Consider the following 22,305-nt stretch of genomic DNA (forward strand, 5'->3'; position numbering starts at 1 on the left):
ACCACTTCCCTCTCTTCCTCCTTTGACTATTTTGTTCCCCCTTTGTCTTAGTCAGGGTTTCTATTACTGCACAAACATCATGACCAAGAAGAAAGTTGGGGAGAAAAGGATTTATTCACCTTACACTTCCATATTGCTGTTCATCACCAAAGGAAGTCAGGACTGGAACTCAAGCAGGTCAGGAAGCAGGAGCTGATGCAGAGGCCATGGAGGGATGTCACTTACTGGCTTGCTTGCCCTGGCTTGCTCAGGCTGCTTTCTTATAGAACCCAGGTCTCCCAGCCCAGGGATGGCACCACCCATAGTGGGCTGGGTCCTCCCCACTTGATCACTGGTTGAGAAAATGCCTCACAGATGGATCTCATGGAGGCATTTTCTCACCAGAGGCTCCTCTCTCTGTGATAACTCCAGCTTGTGTCAAGTTAACACAAAACCAGCCAGGACACCCTTCTATGTGTATGTAATTCAATGAACCACTCTTAGGCCTTCCTTCATGTGTAACTTCTTTAGTTCTATGTGGTGTATCGTGGATATCCTGTGTTTATGGCTAATATCCACTTATCAGGCGAGTACATACCATGTATGTCCTTTGAGTCCAAATTACCTGACTCAGAATGATATTTTCAAGTTTCTTCAAAATTCATCTTGTCCTTGTTTAAATAGCCGAATAGTATTCCACTGTATTAAAGAACCACATTTTCTGTACCTATTCTTTGGTTGAGGGACATCTGAGCTGTTTTTCCCCCAGTTTCTTGCTATTTCAAATAAAGCTGCTATAAAAATAGTAGAGTACATGTCCTTGTGGTATGGTGGAGCATTTTTTTGGGTGTATGCTCAGAAGTGGAAGAGCTGGATCTTCAGGTAGAAAGAACTATTTCCAACTTTCTGAGGAACCTCCAGATTCATTTCCAGAGTGCTTGTACCAGCTTGCAATCCCATCAGCAATTGAGGAGAGTTCTCCTTTCTCCATTCTCAACAGCATGTGCTGTCACTTGAGTTTATCTTAGCCATTCTGATTTGTGTTTGGTGGAAACTCAGGGTTGTTTTGTTTTACATTTCCCTGATGACTAAGGACTTTGCCCATTTCTTTAAGTGTTTCTCAGCCATTCAGGACTTCTCTGCTGAGAATTCTCTGTTTAGCTCTGTACCTCTCTTTAAAATTGGGTTCGTTGTAGTCTAACTTCTTGAGTTCTTTATATATTTTGGATACTCACCCTCTGTCAAATGTATGGTTAATGGTCTTTTGAAATCTGTAGGCTTTTCCTATCGATAGTGTCATTTACAGGAGGTTTTCAGTTTCATGAGGTCTCACTTAGCCATTGTTCATTTTAGAGCCTGATCTACTGGTGTTCTGTTCATGAAATTGTTTCCTGTACTAATTTGCTCAAGGCTGTTTCCAAGTTTTTCTTCTATGAGATTCAGTATATCCAGGTTTCTGTTGGTGGCCTTGATCCACTTGGACTTGTGTTTTGAGCGGGATGGTAAATATGAATCTAATTACATGCGTTTGAATGAAAGCATCCAATTGGATTAGCACTATTTGTTGATGATGCTTTCTCTTTTCATTGTATGGTTTTGCCTTCTTTGTCAAAAATTAAGAGTCCTTGGGTGTGTGGGCTGTTGATTCAATTCCATTGATCAACCTGTTTCTGCACCAATAACAAGCAGGTGTTTGTTGCTGTTGTTTTGATCACAGTTGCTCTGTAGTAAAGCTTGAAGTCAGGGATGGCAATTCCTCCAGAAGTTCTCCTATCGCTCAGAATTTTTTGGCTACCCTCACTTTTATTTATTTATTTATTTATTTATTTATTTATTTATTTATTTATTTATTGCTTTTCTATACAAAGTTGAGCATTTCTCTTTCAAGGGACTTGAAGTTCTTGCCATATAGATCTTTTACTTGCTTGGTTAGAGTTACACCACAATATTTTATATTATTTGTGGCTATTGTGAAGGGTGTGGTTTTTCTAATTTCTTTTGCAGCCAACTACCGTTTGTATAAAGGAAGGTTACTGATTTGAGTTAATTTAGATCCAGCCACTTTGATAAAGATTTTTTCAGCCATAGAAGTTCTCTGGAAAAATGTTGGGGATTGTTTATATACTATCATATCATCCTGGAATAGTGGTACCTTGAGTTCTTCTCTAATGTGTATCACCTTGATCTACTGTTGTCTTATTGCTGTAACTTGAACTTCAAGTACTATATTGGGTAGAGGGAAAAGGGCAGCCCTGCCTTGTCCCTGATTTTAATGGGATTGCTTCAAGTTTCTCTCCATTTAATTTGATATTAGCGGTTGGTTTGCTGTATATTGTTTTTAATACAATATAATAATAATATAATAATATGTGTCTTGAATAACTGATCTCTCCAAGACTTTTAACATGAAGGGGTGTTGGAATGTGCAAGGCTATTTTTTTCTGCATCTAACGGAATGATCATGTAATTTTTTCTTTCAGTTTGTTTGTTTAGTGGGTTACATTGATAGATCTTCCTATATTGAACTATCCTTGCTTCCCTGGGGTGAAGCCTACTTGATTATGGTGAGTGATGTTTTTGATGTGTTCCTATGACAATTTTTTGAGTATTTCTGTGTCAGTGTTCATAAATGAAATTAGTTTGAGCTTCTTTCTGTTTTTGTGTTGAGTCTCTGTGCTGTTTAGGTATCAGGGTAATTGTGGCCTCATTGAATGTGTTAGGTAGTATTCCTTCTGTTTCTATTTTGTGGTATTAGCTCTTTGAAAGTCTGGTAGAATTTTGGACTAAAACCACCTGGACATGGGCTTTTATAGATCGGGAGATTTTTAGTGAGTGCCTGTTTCCTTAGAGGTTATGGGACTGTTTATATCATTCACCTGATCGTTATTTAACTTTGGTAAGTGGTATATGTTTAGAATATCATACATTTTATTCAGATTTTCCAGTTTTATGGAGTATAGGCTTTTGAAGTATGACTGGGCTTCATGGGGTTTCATCAAGTGGGAGGATTAGGACCAGGGGTGGTCTCACTGGTATGTCTCTGATTAGAGCAGACTTCCTGGGAGGCAGGCAGAGCTGTGGGTTGGGAAGAGGAGTACTGGTCAGAAACTGCAGGTATAGATGTATACTGGAGGAGGATGGAGCTGCAACAGGGAGGGGCACTCACATCAAGTGGATGTAACTCTAGCTCCTAGAATCCAGTGCCTCCTGGCCTATACAGAGACCTACACTCATGTTACAATCCTGCCCCCATGTAAATCTTTAAAAATAGCAATATTTTATATAGTTTGGAAGAAAATACCACCTTGGTTATTGTATTGTGTTTTCTAATGTAACTCGTGTAGAACAGACAAGTCCTATTGAACTTGAATAATCTTTGATAAAATCGTTGCATAAGAAAAGCTGTATCTATTTGGGCTGGTAAGATAGCTTGCTCAGTGGGTAAGAGTGCTTGACCTGACGCCTAATAGTCTGAGTTCAGTCTCCTCAGCCCATGGTAGGAAGAAAGAACCAATTCCCCCAGCCTGCCCTCTGAGCTCTACATGTGGGTGGTAGCATGCATGAGGTCACACTCATATACGTACCACACAGCAAGCAATCACTCTTATGTTTGGCAGTGGGAATAGGTGACTATAGTTCTGCGGTACAGTGTATCTACAGTGGCTTATTTAGACAGCTTTCCTGAAAGTCTCAATGTATGAACTGGGCTCTCGCTTACAGAGCAGGCTCATTCACAATCTGTAAGTCTTCAGAGGCCAGGCACGAGGGACAGCCCCTCCCTGGGGAATTGCTACTTGAAATTTTTGGAAAATAAAATCTATTAAATTTCCCTGATAGTTTCCATTTAACTAATAAAACTGCAGGAAGGGAAGGAAATAGGAAGTGTCTCACAGTGTGTATGCATTAGATGTAGCTGTGAAAAGCAAAGGTATCAGAGCCACATCAGGCATTGCCTTCCCTCCTCATGAGTCCGATAGTCCTCTTCTCTCTGCCAATTTGCTCAGCGATGCTGCTGTTGATTCTTCCTCCTCCTCCTCTGCTTCCTTCTTTAATTTTCCCTTTAGTTTCTTCTTAAATTATATATTAGCATCTCTAAAAAATATGATTATTTTTAAACAAACCATGCACTCATCTTAGGTCATTCAATTTTCCGGTCTCTTGGTCTCATCACTTTGACTAGGACTGGGAAACAAGGAGGCAGGAAACTGCAGAAAACAGTGTGTTCCATCTTGTTTAGCCTTTGAGCCCTGGCTCAAAATACTCAAGCTCACTATCAATCAATTATTTTTGGGTGATGGTGCTGATGAGGCAATCCCTTTCTAGAAAATTAGACATACTTTACTAGGTACCTTTGACTAAAGGGCTTCTCTGTAGCTGCTGCATGGGTTATCAGCAGAAATTCAAATCTGAGGAAGCAAGGCATTCAGACTACTACCAAGTAACAGCAATCAGCAAACAATCAGTAAGTCTTCCTTGATTTTGCTCTTGACCATGAATAGGTCTCAGAATAAACAAACAAACAAACAAACAAATAAATAATCAATCAATCAATCAATCTTGGTAGGGCAACTGTGCATGGCCTCCTTTCATGGTTTATGGTGTATCACCCTTACTTGATTTCTGGATGACATCCATAAGGCGATTACTTTCATGAAAACCCTTATCTCAATCACAGATTTTGGCAAAGAGCACAGAGCTCACAGGTAGAGAATTTATAGAAGGGTCTTGTATAAGTAGATTCTACAAACATTGTTTGATCTCCTGACATTTGACGGCTGGTATATCCAAGACCACCATTAAGTTTTTCTCATTGTCAGATATCCTAAAAGAGCTCATAGTAAGTTACAGGGTTGTTTCAGCCTTGTTTTGAGGAGCCCAAGGCTTCACCTACTACAATGTGCTTTGTGGCAGAGGGGTGCTTACCTGTTGTGCTCAGTACCACAGCTAATGCCACAGACAAAAACTAGCACAAATGTTCAGCAACTGTTTGTAAAATGAATAGATTTATCCTTTATTTCTCCAGATGGCCCAGGTCTGTACTTTGTGTGTAACCTTTCCTTGGTAAACATTTGTTGAATCAAACACCCAATAAAGAGTTGTTTGGCTCAAAAACACAGTCCTGTATTTTAAAAATTTGATTATAGGTCATGAAGCAAACCCTTTCTAAAGTAGATCTATGACCTTTTAAAGTTATATAATAAAGACACCTCTGCTTATGCAGGGCCTCTTTTTTCTTCACTAATGAACTCTGCACCATATCTGATGCCAGCCCCAACTTATAAATTTTAAGCTGAACAAAAATTGCTCAGAAATAAAATACATTTGACTTAGAAGTGGGGATACTAACATTCAAAGAGTCACAATGCATCCAAACTCTGTTTCTGTGCTTTTCAAGTCAGCCAGTGGTCTCCAAAGCCCTTCATTTCCAGGCACAGGCAGTGAAAAGTAAACATTCACATGGCCTGAAATAGCATGTGATCATGTTGTAGAGCAGTGTCTATAGTATACTTGGGACAGAACGCCATAGCTTTCCTGTCTCCAAAAGATATGAAAAACGTTGCTTAGAGGCTGTATGCACCCTTTTGTAACCAAGTGAATCAATGCAGTAGTGATGGATGAAAATAGCCATTGGCTTACAAAGGTAAAATAAATATCCAAAATGTTCAAAGTTTGACGAACTCTGTGGGTGCTATTGCTAATATTACTTTGGGAATATACTCACCACTGATTCTTATTTACCCAACCATGCTGGTTGTGCACTTTTAATTATTTGCATTCTGTGTCATATTTTAAAGTCCCTTGGAAAGTGGTAAGGATCCTAGATTATAGAAAACTGAATAGGATAGTAAAATTCTCTCATGACTGGAATTTGTGTTTTAGTATTGTATTTGTAATTGGTATAGTCATAAATCTACAGATATTTCTTAAATGTAACCCATCAGAAATTAAAATGTGATAAAATTTTAAAATATTTTTTTATGTAGCCCAGCCTGGGCTGGGACTTACTAGACAATCCTGGATGACCTTGAATCCATGGAAAATTCATCATCAGTTTGGACTACCAAGTCATGAGAGTATAAGCACAAACCATGCACGAATAAAACGTAGGAAAACCTCCCCCCCCGTGTGTGTGTGTGTGTGTGTGTGTGTGTGTGTGTGTGTGTGTGTGCGTCTCCCCATATGTACATTTAAGTCCATTTATAACTTTCTCCATTAGGTTTGACAATAGAAGTTAATGTGATATTTAAAGTCACACAAGACCTAAGGAGATAACACGGGTAATGAAGAGCAAAGTGCTGAAGACTGAGCCTGCAGTTAGTAATCAGACATTTAACTGCCGAGCAGAGAAGAAGGAATCACCCAAGAAGCCAATCACAGGTGGCCAGAATAAATGAGGACCACACTGCACAAATTCAGTCCCAAAAGTCATGAGGGGAAAATATAAGTGGTGAGCTTTATCAAACACGCTGATCACACAGAACGGCCCAAATACTGCATGTGCCAGCACGGCGTCCATCATGATTTTGGTAGGAGGGAACTGCTCTTAGGTAGAAGGAAACAGAAGGACTGGGTTAGGAGGCAGACAGGGGAATAGAGAAGCCCTTGGTCCTGCCAAGGCTTGATGCCCCAGTGTAGGGGAATGTCAGGGCAGGGAGGCAGGAGAGGGTGGGAGGGTAGGGGAGCACCCTCATAGAAGCGGGGGCAGGGGAGAAGGCAAAGAAGGTTTATGAAGGGGAAACTGGAAAAAGAGGATAACATTTGAAATGCAAATAAAATATATCCAATAAAAATAAAATAAAGCAGAGCTTCAACTTTTAAAGGTGAAAGATGGGGCATGATCTCTGCTTTCAATAACAGCCTAAAATGTTATTGAGGTCTTTTTTTTGTCCTCCAAATGGTTACATTTGTATATGCAAATGCTTGCTTTCTTTTTATCTTGAGAGCTTCATACATACATAAAGTGCAAACTATCTCCTGACTTCTAATTCCTTCTAAACACTCTTCAAAACATTCCCTTCCCAAAGTTATTTTTATTTTTTAAATAACCCACTAAGTCAACTAGTACTGCCAGTGTGTGCATGGGTGTGGGGCTGCCATCACTGAAACACAGGATGCTGAACAGGAAGCACTTTCGAAAGGCAAATAACTACAATAAAGAAGAAAGTTCAGTTACAGAAAGTCCCTACACTGGGGCACAGAGCCTTGATGCAACCAAGAGGCTCTGCTCCCACTGATACCCAACAAGGCCATCCTCTGCTACATATGAAGCTGGATCCATGGGTCCCTCGATATGTACTTGTTGGATAGTAGTTGAGTCCCTGGGAGCCCTGGGGGTTGGTGCGGGTGTCTTGCTGGTTGATATTGTTGTTCTTCTTATGGTGTTGCAAACCCTTTTATCTCCTTCAGTCCTTTCTCCTCCGCTGGGGTCCCCATGCTTAATCCAGTGCTTGGCTGGGAGCATCCACCTCTGTATTTGTCATGCTCTGGCAGAGCCCCTCAGGATCCTGCCAGGCTCCTATCAGCAAGCAATTCGTGGTATCCACAGTAGTGTCTGGGTTTGGTGGCTGTATATGGGCTGGATCCCCAGGCAGGGCAGTCTCTGGATGGCCTTTCCTTCAGTCTCTGCTCCACTGTATTTCCTCCTGTGAGTATATTGTTCCCCTTTCTAAGAAGGACTGAAGCATCCACACTTTGGTCTTCCTTCTTCTTGAGCTTCATGTGGTCTGTAAATTGTATCTTGGGTATTCTGAGCTTTTGGGCTAATATCCATTTATCAGTGAATGCATACCTTGTGTGTTCTTTTGTGACTAGGTTATCTCACTCAGGGTGATACTTTCTAGTTCTGTCCATTAGCCTAAGAATTTCAAGAAGCCATTGCTTTTAATAGCTGTAAATGTGAAAATGTGCCACATTTTCTGTATCCATTCTTCTACTGAAGAACATCTGGGTTCTTTCCAGTTTCTGGCTATTATAAATAAGGCAGCTATGAACATAGTGGAGCATGTGTCCTTGTTATATGTTGGGGCATCTTTCGGTTATATGCCCAGGAGTAGTATATCTGGGTCCTCAGGTGATAATACGTCCAATTTTTTGAGGAGTTTCCAGACTGATTTCCAGAGTGGTTGTACCAGTTTGTAATCTCACCAGTTGTGAAGGAGTGTTCCTTTTTTTCCCACATCCTCACCAGGATGGGCTGTCACTTGAGTTTTTAATCTTAGCCATCCTGACTGGTGTGAGGTGGAATCTCAGGGTTGTTTTGATTTTTATTTCTCTGAAGTCTAAGGATGCTGAACATTTCTTTAGGTGTTTTTCAGTCATTCAATATTCCTCAGTTGAAAATTCTTTGTTTAGTGCTGTTCCCTATTTTAAATATGATTATTTGATTCTTTGGTGTCTAACTTTTTGAGTTCTTTGTATATTTTGGATATTAGCCCTGTATCAAATGTAGGATTGGTAAAGATCTTTTTCCAATTTGTTGGTTGCCATTTTGTAGGGGAATGCCTGGGTCAGGAGGCAGAAGGAAATGGTTGGGTATCTGAGCACATTCATAGAAGCAGGGGGAGGGCGCATGAGATAGGAGGCTTCCTGAGGGGGAACAGGGAAAGGGAACAACATTTGAAATGTAAATATAAAAAATATCTAATAAAAGAAAAAATTGGGAAAACTAGTTCCTTTAAGAACACAAACTTTTATTAACTATCCAATTTTCAGATTGTTTACATCTATGATAAAAATGTATTTTATGTGTCACATCACAAATAAAAATGTTCAAGCAAAAAGAATTTAAAGCACATTTAAATAGAATTAATGAAGTTTTTTTTTGCCACATTTCCAAAATCTTCCAAGAGTCATTAGAAAGTTACAATAATGTACAGTCAAGTATAATAAATGTGCCCTTTGCAACAAAATCCAGACTTAACCAACAATGGAATAAGAAAGGGAGAAAAGTGTCCCTCTGTCATCTAATCTGTCACACACTCATGTAATCCACTGGGTGCGCGTAGTGACATTGTAAGACATAGTAACCATGACCAGTAAGTTGAGAGCCCGTCTTCCCATCCAAAGTAGCTGGATAAAGCATATAGTTTACTGAACACCTGCGTTGTTTCCTCGGGTTTATATCTAATCAGAGAGATCTTCCGGGCTGCTGTTTCTCAGTGTTTCTAAAGACATGTTTTCCGCAGAGGCGCTCTCCTCTTTTGAGGTCTGAGGCACTGAAGAGGCAAGCCTAGAGTAGAGAGAAAATCAGGAGTTATCTTTCGGGTTTTTCATTTTAATTTCTACCTTTTCTTTTCTCTGTATAAAAAACAGATTATATTTTTACATATATGTCCCCTACATGCAGTTCCACTACTTTTCTCTCTGCCATTAGAAAACAGGTTTTTAATGGATCAGAATAAAGTAATGGAGGTAGAACATCGAATAGGACAAAAGACACAAACAGGACAAGAGCACAAGAGAAGGCCTAAGGCACAGACACATCCACTCACACACTCAGGACTCCTGTGAAAACACTAAGTTTGATGTCATCATTTATATGCAAAGCACCTGTAGGGTGTAAAGAACTATTAATAACTAAATAAACATAATAAAAGTGGAATTAAATAACAACAACAACAAATGACCTGGACCTCCAAAGACACTGTGGAGTACATTTTCTTTTGCCCATGTACTGCTGGACCAAGTGAGATTCCATAGAGAAAACTAACTTTTCATTTGTGATTGGTTTTCAATTGGAGAGCTTCTGGGTTAGGGCTGGGGGCATGTGTGCACTTCTTGCAAGTCTAGAACCCCATAGGCCCTGTGCATGCTGCTGCAATCCCTGAGTTCATACGTGCATCCACAATGCTGACCTAGCGGGCCGTGCCTCCTTACTGTCTTCCATCCCCTCTTCAGCTTTTGCACCTCCTGTTCGGTTGGGCGGAACTCTCAGTGGAGATTTTGGTAGAAGCTTCTTGTTTAGGATTGAGGGTTCTCAGTTCCCTCACATTTTGCATATTGCCTTGCGATGGGTCTTTGTATTTGTTTTACCTGTTAATGTTTATGTTGTCTCTTAGCTGCTGTAACCTCTGATCACAGAGTCTCCTCTAGTAGTCAGCTGATGAGTTTGTTACATGTGTATAGTTAATAAAGACTCCATATCCCTGCCAGATGCTGATGAAATATACTGGCATACACCCATAGCTGGATCTACAAGTAAACACATATCAAACTGAATTCTATTTAGATGCATGAGGCCAGCTACAGCCTCAGCCTCAATATATATATATGTGTGTATGTATACATGTATATATGTATATATATAGATGTATATATGTATATATGATGTGTATGTAAGAGCAGTTCTGAAATCCAGGACAACAGCCTTGTTCCCTCAGTGGAGAAGACTAAGCTGAGGAATTTCAGAGCTCAACCAAAAGTGAACCTTTTGAACATCAATTTATGTCTTTAATAAACATGGCCAGTTGTTCACTATGGAACCCAAACATATTATTCAATGTTAACAACTAGAGGTGGCTTCAGGGAGAGATGTGATTAGATGAAATCTGTCCACTAAAAGAAGTATCTCCATGTTTCCAGCTTCAAAGCCTTGGCTTTGCTTATGATAGCCAAAAGCAGACATGGCTGATGTCAGCACACTTGGCCATGATGTCATGTTAACATGAAGTTAGGGACTTCAGTTCTCTTACCTATAAAACTGAGTTGACATGTGCCTCAAGAGGAAGGTAACAGTTAAGCTAGGTGATGCAAATAAAACTGCTTGTGAAGTCCCATAAGATATGCAGAAACTGTTCTTATCAGTGGCTAAATAAAGTATTAAGATCTTCTAGTAATAGCAGAATAAAGAAAAACCAGAGGAAATCAAAAAATATCAGCTATGTGTGACTATGTGACAATCCAGGCACCTACCTTTATTTGCACAGATGATTAAAAATGGATTCCCCACCTAGTCCTTCTTAACCACACATTAACTGTGACTGGCTACCCCCAACCTGGGATGTGTCAATCTTACTCCAAGTAAGCCAAAAGGCAGACAACCTGATTATCCTAAGATCATAGGTGTTAATATTTTCTCAAGATGAGAATTAAAATGCTCGGGAAATTGATAGTAAATGCATTTAATTATCATAGCATATAAACAATATCTAAAATGTATCTCATAAGAGGAAAAAGATGATACTGTATAAATAGCAGCCTATTACACACACACACACACACACACACACACAACATCCAAATACCCACATTTTGTTCTCTTTCCTGAGCTATCTTAGTTGGTTTTAAGTCTCTTGAGCAAAGTAGAGGACTGAATTATGTTCACTGAAAGAGGTCTATCATGATGATTAAAAAGTCAGCAGAGACAAAAGGGGGTACTCTGAAGTGACAGACCAGAGAGAAACTGACGCCTGGTGCTGTCTGTCTAAAGCCTGGTGCTTACGAAGCAGATTTGACACTTGATGGGCTCTGTGAGGATTGTGCCATGACAGGAACACACTGTCCTCAGGTCTCATAGCCACAGATCACAGAAAAAGTTTACAATCAGTGAAAAGCTTATCTCATTCACAAGTGATGAATATTTCTTTTTATAAGTCTTTTTGTAAATTATAGAAAGTGGAAAGAACTAAAAAGATTTCGTGGTTTACATTTAAATATTTTTAAAGATGAGATTATTTTTTTACGTGTGTAATTTTTGCCACCTGTTGTCTGCCTTGTGCAATATGTTTGAGATATCTTTATGTGTTGAAGACTTTAGACATAAACCTTCGTTCATTTTAATTTGGATGCACTATTAGCCAGCTAGTAATCAGCTGAGTAGAATGCAGTTTTCATTGCCCTCAGGCCTGGCATTGGGGCACACAGAGACACCTACATTCTAATATGTGTCTGTATTGATTATATATGTGCTACGAACAGCTCACCGTGTTAAGGAAGTGATATAGAGAATACAGAGCATGATCTCTGTCTGCTACAGAGGGGGGCAAAGAGTCTAAGAATTATTCCTGCATTTCCTAGTAACGTCAGGAGCCACACCCACAGACGCTCACCAACACGACTGCCTAAACGAGAGCTGAACAAGAACAGCACCAACAGAGATGCTACAGTGGACATGGGAAAACCCTGAGGCTCTGGCCCTGTGCATGAGCTACAGGCAACTAAAGAACGCTGAGAGCAGGAGAAATGGTCTTCCCCAGGGAAGAGCACAGCAGCACATCAACTGCTTGTTCGACAGTAAACAGGTGATCCTGAAGATGCGCATAGTAGTGACAGTGCTCAGACGTGTTTGGGAATTTACATTTATATGATACATGCATATAAAACAATTAAAAGAGAGAGAGTTATATATTTAAAAGAAAGAAATAGAGGAATATGTAAGGGCCTAGAGGAAAGGAAGGAAGGGAGGAATGGTATATTATATATACTCTTAAAAATAAAGAAAAAACAGAAAACGTGTGAGTCTGGTTTTCAGAAAGCATTCAGTCATCTTTTCCTTACAATGCTTGCATGTGTGTCTTTTAATCCTCACATTTTATAGAATGCCCAAGAATCTTGTAATTTACTCACAGAGAATCAATTATTACATTACAAAGAGCTGTAATTTTATATTAACATTTAGGATTCAGGTAGGTTTTAGAGTTTAGTATAAGACAATGGCTCCACAAGAAGAATTCAGAGGTGAGTGATAGAAGATGATTATCTGGGGTCAACCAATTTCTATGTGGATATTAAAGTCATTGTGAAACTTTTTATACGAGAACAAAAAAGGATATGAAACAACTAGATAAAATATTGTTATTAAGAGATCCAACATTTGAAATTTCAGAAAACAACTTGTCAATGTCTGCCAAATATGAGAACATGTCCCTACCTGTGACTGAGCAACTTACCGGTAGACAGATACACAGGGAAAACATTTGTCTACCTACATATTAAGAAATTGTGTGTATGTGTGTGTGTGTGTGTGTGTGTGTATATATATATGTAAAACAGATGGGTTGTTTATTGCTAGTGAAAACTAAAAATTATCCGAATAGTTCTCGACAGGAATATGGAGCAACTCTTACTCAAATCCCACACGATAGGCTCCTATACAGTTACACACATGCACAAATCCCACACGATAGACTCCTATACAGTTACACACATGCACAAATCTCACACGATAGACTCCTATACAGTTACACACATGCACAAATCTCACACGATAGACTCCTATACAGTTACACACATGCACAAATCCCACACCATAGACTCCTATACAGTTACACACATGCACAAATCCCACACGATAGACTCCTATACAGTTACACACATGCACAAATCTCACACGATAGACTCCTATACAGTTACACACATGCACAAATCTCACACGATAGGCTCCTATACAGTTACACACATGCACAAATCTCACACGATAGGCTCCTATACAGTTACACACATGCACAAATCTCAAGACTCCTATACAGTTACACACATGCACAAATCCCACACCATAGACTCCTATACAGTTACACACATGCACAAATCTCACACGATAGACTCCTATACAGTTACACACATGCACAAATCCCACACCATAGACTCCTATACAGTTACACACATGCACAAATCCCACACGATAAACTCCTATACAGTTACACACATGCACAAATCTCACACGATAGACTCCTATACAGTTACACACATGCACAAATCCCACACCATAGACTCCTATACAGTTACACACATGCACAAATCCCACACGATAAACTCCTATACAGTTACACACATGCACAAATCTCACACGATAGACTCCTATACAGTTACACACATGCACAAATCTCACACGATAGACTCCTATACAGTTACACACATGCACAAATCTCACACGATAGGCTCCTATACAGTTACACACATGCACAAATCTCAAGACTCCTATACAGTTACACACATGCACAAATCCCACACCATAGACTCCTATACAGTTACACACATGCACAAATCTCACACGATAGACTCCTATACAGTTACACACATGCACAAATCTCACACGATAGGCTCCTATACAGTTACACACATGCACAAATCTCACACGATAGACTCCTATACAGTTACACACATGCACAAATCTCACACTATAGGCTCCTATACAGTTACACACATGCACAAATCTCAAGACTCCTATACAGTTACACACATGCACAAATCTCACACGATAGACTCCTATACAGTTACACACATGCACAAATCTCACACGATAGACTCCTATACAGTTACACACATGCACAAATCTCACACTATAGGATCCTATACAGTTACACACATGCACAAATCTCAAGACTCCTATACAGTTACACACATGCACAAATCTCAAATGAAATGTTGAACAACCGAACAAGGCACAAACGAATGCACACTACTGAATGACTACCTAAAAGTCAAAAACACAAAACTAATCTTAAAAGTCAAAAACACAAAACTAATCTTAAAAGTCAAAAACACAAAACTAATCTTAAAAGTCAAAAGTCACAAAAATCACAAAACAATTGGTCTTTGAACAGTAGTTCACGGGTGAATGTGTTACATGCACACACATGTGCATATACAACATATATCCGTATATAATATAGATGTTTATTCTATCTGCTCTTCCATGAGGGGTCATTTCTGGATATTTTCAACTCCTCTGTGACAATCTTCTCAGAGTTCTAGACCTTATCGCTTTGGCTCTTGTTAAGCTATTCATAGACATAGACCAGGAGCTTTGGTGCTATGTTATAAAGCTTACCTTAGACGTGAGGAGAGCTACAGCACCAGCAGAACATGTAGTTGTAGGGAAGGTGTTGGGGGAGGGGCTATATAGGAACAAAGTACTAGGAAGACAACTTCAGTAGATGGCAGACATGGCTGCCATTGTCCCTCACTGGTCACTACAGCCAAATGAGAAGGTGAAGAGATAGCTAAAAAAGAGCCTGTCAAGGAGAAAAAGAGTTGGTTTGGACACTGAAGACTGCTGAGACAGGCAGAGAAATGAGCAAAAGGACACAGAAGAGTGTCTCAAGACACTTTTGCCCAATTCTGGCTCTCACTGCCATACTGCCTGCTGAAGCTTATACTTAGGTAAATTATTTCCTCTATTATTAATTATCTGGTGCCGAGAGGAATAATCTGGAAGGATACTCCAATGCCTGAGATTCATCATAGAGAAGATAATTTATCATAAAGAGGAGAAAAGAGTCATGTTTTTCCTCATGAAGGAAGGAGTATTAAACTCCCGGATTTTGGCTGTCACAGATTCAAGTGCTGAACCGTCACACAGACATCTGAGCAGGGCAGCTGGAGGCCAATGTTTGGCTTGTGTTAAAAAAGTCCACACACTTAAACTTTGTTTCTTTTTCCCATCAATTTATGTATTTCTTCATTTTATGTCTCGATCTCAGCTCCACCCTCCCTCCCTCTGTCCCTCCCTTTCTCTCTTCCAGGCTCAGTCACTCTTTCATCCCCCCATGGTTTGAAAGTTGGCACATGACACCTGCTTGTACTCGAATGCACAGCACACACAGAAATACATTAAGTAAAAAAAAAAAAAAAAAAAAAAAAAAAAAAAAAAAAAAAGCCCTGCACATTGTGCGGAACTGCTGGGGAGTATCAGTAATCCTAGCTCATGCAATATTGAGGCAGTAGGCTTACATGGTTGACAAAGGCCTGGGCTAGCTTGCAGCTAAATATCAAGAGTATGTCTTAAAAGCAAACCAAAGCATAAGCCAGATAGCTAATAGTTTAATTTTAGGATGAATCAACTCAAGTTTTCATGAGAAAAACTAAAAATAGCCCCAGAGAAAACAAAGCAAAACTCTCTACAAAACATCAAAATTGAACCAAAATATGGGACTTCCACTGAGATTTACCAACCAGACAACTATCAAACTGACTTTAACAGAGTTCCTTCCATGTATTTTACAAGAAAATTTATAAATTATTAACTCAATTATATGACTATCATTTAAACAGAATAATTAAATAATGAACTTAAAGATTTGAAATCACCAAGTTACTAGTTAGCATTCAAACTAGAAATAAGTACTTTGAAATATATCAGATTTTAGGATGGGAAAAGTGGCTGACTGATTTTGAGCTGACCTTATAAAAACCAAGGCTTCTCCTAAACAAACTAACACACTGAAGCCAGCAGGACACAGTAAAAGCAAAGGCTCATACTGTCTGGAATTCAGAGGTCTAGACGTCATTCATTGGCCCGAGAAAGTGATGGAGGAGAGGCCAACTCTCCTGGCGTCCAAAGTGGCAAAAAACTCAACAGTTATTTTCAATTAAACACACGGAGATCTTCCACTGCTCATGGCCCTGCTGTTTCAACGTGAACAAGAACACACAAATGACCTAAGAAATATGTGTTTAATAAAATGAGAAAATAATAATGAAAGTAGCTATATTTAACCCTATAATGGATTTAGTGATTTATAGACATTATAAAAGGGCAAATCTAGAAATGACCTGTAAAATACCTCCAATAGATTTGAAAGTAAGACAACTGGGGATTAAGGCGATGGTTCAGCAGGTACACAGAGTTGTCACAAAACATTGACCACTGGAGCTCCATGCCGGGGACCCATTGTAGAGGTGGATGGAGAGAGCCAACTCCACTAAGCTGTGCTTTGAACTCTGTACATAAACTCAGGTTTAAAACCAACAATTAGATAAATACACCCGTAATCCCTATGAACGTAAGCACTGATACAGAAAGACTTTTCTCCCCTATAAACCTATTTGGATAAATAATATTGCTCTGGCAACCAATCAGACAATCTGTAGACAAGTTGAAACATGCTTTACACACCACCCTTGAATAGCTTCAGCTCCTCTTTGTGTATTTACTTGTCAGAGTTGGCACAGGTGATACCTGCTACTGCTGCTTAGTGCTACATGGGAATCCTTCTTGGGAGGGCTCTGCTTTATTTTACCTGGCAAAATGTTTGGCACACAAATATTCCAGTGATTACATGTCTTAACAATGACAAATGACTAAGTGAATGAGGCAGACAGTACTGAGGAGAAAGCTCACTAATGTCACACAATCCGCCCACCACACAGCAGAGCTGGTGGTAGTAAGCAGTCAGGATGCAGGCCAGGGTGGCCAGTGGTTCTTGTACCACACCTGTGGTGTGAATGCTTGGAAAAAGTTTTTCTTCACCAACTCCTCTAATTAATTCATGGGAATAGTATATAATAGAAGACATAAAAGTCCTTCTGAAGTCATATTTTTAAGCAAAATGACAGCAAAGTACAGAATAATACAAGTAAAAAACTATATTACCTGCATATGTACATATAGATGTATTTACACAAATATATGTGTGCACGAACACACATACACATATGATTACATCTCTAGAACAGTATTTGAATCTTCAGTGTTTTCAAACAATCTAAATCTGCAATGGCAAGAGATAGTAGATGTCTGACTGGGAAACACGGATGACTTGTATTAGATATTCTCCCAAGCTTCGCACACATTAAAAAAAAAAAACTTACACGAAGACTGTATTTCTAAAAGGCTTTAAGAAAAGAATAAGGAAGCTTGTTTACCAGGGTTTCCAAATGGGTCTGGCATTGGGTGCTCTTCTCACATAATCTCAACGATTAATGTTCCACGAAATCAGTGTTCTCTGAACAGTCACCATTGACTTGATTCCATAAGGCTAAAATCTATGAGTTGAACTCCAGAATTTAGTACTTCAATGAAAGGAAATAGAAATATAATAAATGTCCTGTCAAGTCTAGTGCTGGAGCAGTGGAAACTCCATGGTCAGATGGTCTTATGAGCTGCTGAAGGTAGTGATTTCTCATGAACCTAGGGCCAAGGATGGCTTCCCCACAGCAAGGGAGAAGCTGTTTTAGTTCCTATGGCAGATGCCATGATCCACACAATATAGCACCTTAGAACCAACTCCATCATCTTACAGTTAGGAGCCTGGGTAAAATTATGGTGCTAGTTAACCTCCTTTGGAAGTTCTGGTGGAGAAGAAACTGTTTCCTACCTTCTTCAGCTTCTTGAAATCTCTTGAACTTTCAAGGAGTGCAAAAGTATTGTACATCATCAAATCAATACCACTACAATACTGATGACAGTTTTTTACTTGCTCTCACTTTTTCTCCCAAGTCTAACACTTGATGATTACCCTGGACCCACCTGGGTATCCAGGGCTCTGTTTGTGCTATTACAAAGCCAGCTTATTTACCTCAGTTTACCTGGTAAACTTTTGCTTCTATGTTATCAAACACTTCCTCAGAGTACAGAGATTAAGGATTCAGTCATTTTAGAGTGGAGTATTATTCTGTTCATTCCATTACTCACCTTGTTAGGGCTCAAATTTTGTTCCAACCTACCAGGCTAAACGCGTGTCAGGAAAGCTGGTGAGATCAGGAGGAATGAGACCGAACTATGTAAAGCCCAGAGCTGAAGAACTGAGCCCAGCCTGGACTGATTGAAAAGGTATCTGCCAGATCTGTGCAGGATGACCTAAAAAATCATAAGAAATGCATTTTGGGTCTTCTCTGGAGATCAATGGAATGAGAATCATTGACACAGGCTGGCCAGAAGATTTCTTACTTTCAATTATGGGCTTTCACAATTACTTTTCTAAGTAGCTTTGGGGTTTCTGTGTTTAAAGTTCACATTTGTGCTCTCGGTCCAGTTTTCTGACATGTTTGAAAGATACAAGTTGTGGTTAAATGAATGGTCTTTCAATCTTTGTGGCTATGGTCACAATAGGAAATGCTGGCCAGTTTCTAGGCACATATTCTCAGAACCCATCCATCCCAAGATCATAGAATATTGAATTTTCTTTTTATGTAATTCATTAAGTTATATTTCTTTATTTTTGCTACATCTTTTGGAGTGTTAGTGAGCATAAATGTCTTCTAGCTGCTTACTGGAAAAAAGTCAAAGATGAAATAACTGTTTTACATCTCTGTCTTGTCAAGAGGGCATTATCATCTCAATCTCTCAAAAACCAATAATAAAAAAAAACAGAATCAATCAGAAAAAATTAAAATATTAAAGCGAAAAAAAAAAAAAAAAACCCATAACACTTGTTTGGAATTAGGAGATTTGCATACACATTTACTCCATAAAAACTAAAGATGCTATAAACACCCATGGAAAATATTCATCTGGGTTCTCTAGTCTGATCCTAATCATCTTTAAATGCGCATATAACTTTAAATTTCTCCCAATATGTTGTTCTACAAAAAATATACTTAAATCCTTCAAGTGACCTTCTAAAGTAAAAATTTTGGTTTTTCATAGCAGAGGAGTTGATTGGCATTACAAAAGAAAAGGATGTTTGATAGTTCCCGTTCTACCACTGGATACTTCTCTAAAGCTGCACAATTTGTGACCAACTATAAGAAACCCCTTAAAGAACCATAATTAATAGCTGGAATTTCACTAAAGCAGGAACCAGTTTCTATGAGTGGTTTTCTATTTGCAGAATGCATACAAATCAAGAAATGCCTCCTTCTCCCTTCACCTCTATAAAATTTGTTTTAACCTCTAGATATATCATTCAAAAATGATATATAAGCATGCAATATTTTTGGCCTATGGTATAGATGAATTATTAGAGAGGAGTATTCACAAGAACTTTACTAACAGACAACTTCAATACTGGAATGCATTCTTCATTCATTCCTTACTTCAGCATTTTAAAGTCTCAGGCATCAGCAAAGCCCTTGATTAAAACAAAATCTTGTCTCTTTGAGAAAGTCAACATTGAGCTGAGCAAGTGTATGTAAACAGTAGATGGTTACATAGGTGTAAACTATTAATATGTAGAATTTAATACCTATTTAAGCCTGTAATACACTCTATGAACTTATCTCTCTTTAGGAAAGTTCCCTCTGCATTTGAAGATATATAAATAACACAAAATGCTATATGATCAATCTATCAATGACACCAGAAGAAATACTTCATTGTTATTGAATCAAAGCAATTGTTATTCACAAGAGTAATAAAAATTTTTGTAACTTTAAGCAGCTTTAAATCAAAATAGAGTTAACTGATATATCAGCCCACTGAAGGTTTATGGGGAATTTTAAAGTATAATAATATATTATTTTAGTATACTAACATATTATTACTAGATCCTCTCCAGAGAAACTCAAAGCAAATATCTAAAATTTTATTGATGGTTGATAAGCCATTCGTACTTTTGCCCATCTCTTCTGGGTACAAATTCTATTACTGTATTCTCAGGATGAAAGAGAACACTTAGGCTCTCAAGTTCCATCTAAAACCACAGTGCTGACCTTTTCTGTATTATATCTTGCCTTCCTTTGTTTATTTATAAGTACCCTTTATGATGAAATAATAATCCAATAATTGGCATAAATACTGTATTTCCTACCATTGTAAGAAGGCTAAAAGTTTAAGCATAGAAATTCTAAATCCAATCTGGACCAAAAAACGTTTTTATTTATTTATTTATTTATTTATTTATTTTTGGGTTTGGAATGTAGGACATCTATTATGAAGACTTTCAAAAACTCAGAAAAGGAATTACTGATCACATTCTCTCATTTTCATGTATTTTCCTCAAAATTATAGCTATATCAGTATACATAGTCTATATTCATACTATATTTATACTGATTTATACTACAAAATTCTAAATAATACTTTCTCTTAACAATTTATTGGAGACTATCTTTTAAAAAGGGCAGGTCTGCATAATCACTTTTAATAACATTATACTTATTCCTTTATATAAAAGTATCTTAAAAGTAATATTCTTTTTAAATCAAGTTTTTATTATTAGTATATATACATCATGTATGTGTGTGTGTGGGTGCGTGTGTATGTGTGTGTGTGTGTTTGTGTGTGTAAGTGCAGGGGTAATGTTTCCATGGCAAAAGTCTATTTTCAGTCAGAAAGGCTGAACGCAGCTCTCTGTTTCTAAGGTTCTCCTAGGCATGCTACATGGAAGTATGGCTTCTGAAAACGGCAAGCATGATTTTTTTATAACCTGGAAATTAAATTATTTTAGCACAGTTCTACTTCGATATGAAATAATTATTGCCATAGAAAGATGTGAGTAGCACAGAACAATAGTTACTAGGAACAACCACAACAGTGACTTTCTATGAACCTGGAGAGAAGGGTTTACACTTGGAGGAATGGGAAAAGTACTTAAGACTGCACTCTACTAACGGGAGAAGATGATTTCCAACACCTTTCAGCTTCTCTTTGATGACTATGGCTCTTTCTTAATGTGTTTCCCAAACTGCAGTTACAACATTTTGTAGACCTCACCACATCATTCCAGAGTTAAGTTTTCTTAAATCATTTTATTCATTTATATTTCAATGATATTCCCCCTTCCCGGTTACGTCTCCAACAACCCTCTATTGCATCCCCCTTATCCGCCTCCCCTTTGGCTCTATGAGGGTGCTCCTCCCTCCACTCCCCCCTTGCTGCTGTAGCATCTCCCTGAGCTGGGGCATCAAGTCTCCACAGGACCAAGGGCCTTTCCTCCCACTGATACCAGATAAGATCATCTTCTGCTACATACATAGCTGGAGCCATGGCTCCCTCCATGTATACTCCTTGGATGTTGGATTAGTCCCTGGGAGCTTTGGGTGGTCCAGGTAGCTGATACTGTTCTTCCTATGGGGTTACATTCCCTTTCAGCTCCTTCAGTCCTTCTACTAGTTCTTACATTCTTACATATGCCCAATAGTTGTATAGTTAGGCCTTCAGGTAGAATGATTTCCAATTTTCTAAGGAACTGCCAGACTGATTTCCAAAGTGGTTGTATCAGCTTGCAATCCCACCAACAATGAAGTAGTGTTCCTCTTTCTGTACATCCTTGCCAGCATCTACTGTGGCTTGCACTTTTTATCTTAGCCATTCTAATTGGTGTGAGGTAGAATATCAGGATATTTTGATTTGCATTTCCCTGATGACTAAGTATGTTGAACATTTCTTTAGGTGCTTCTCAGCCATTTAATATTCCTCAGTTGAAAATTCTCTGTTTATCTCTGTTTCCAATTTTTAATAGTGCTATCTGATTCTCTGGCATCTAACTTCTTGATATATATATATATATATATATATATATATATATATATATATATATATATATATATATATATATGATATTATTCCTTTAACAGATGTTGGATTGGTAAAGATCTTTTTCCAATCTATGTGTTTCTGTTTTGTCCTGTTGACAATATCCTTTGCCTTACAGAAACCTTTACAATTTTATGAGGTCCCATTTGTCAAATGTTGATCTTAGAGTCTGAGCCATTGGTGTTCTGTTT

At 38.5% G+C, this 22,305-nt stretch overlaps 1 protein-coding gene across 1 annotated transcript in view; it reads right to left on the reverse strand.

The window, feature by feature from the left end:
* Nucleotides 1–8,732: 8,732 nt before the first annotated feature.
* The window catches only part of XRCC4 (X-ray repair cross complementing 4), a gene marked incomplete at its 5' end in the record, with an annotated part of 175,947 nt that continues 162,374 nt past the window's right edge, over nucleotides 8,733–22,305 (reverse strand). Inside the window, one exon of the mRNA XM_080924847.1 lies at nucleotides 8,733–9,208. Within this exon, the coding sequence (XP_080780973.1) occupies nucleotides 9,103–9,208 (106 nt within the window). The 3' untranslated portion in view covers nucleotides 8,733–9,102. The remainder of the gene's footprint in view (nucleotides 9,209–22,305) is intronic.

This window comes from Micromys minutus (assembly GCF_963924665.1).
Source record: "Micromys minutus genome assembly, chromosome: 11".
NCBI lineage: Eukaryota > Metazoa > Chordata > Mammalia > Rodentia > Muridae > Micromys > Micromys minutus.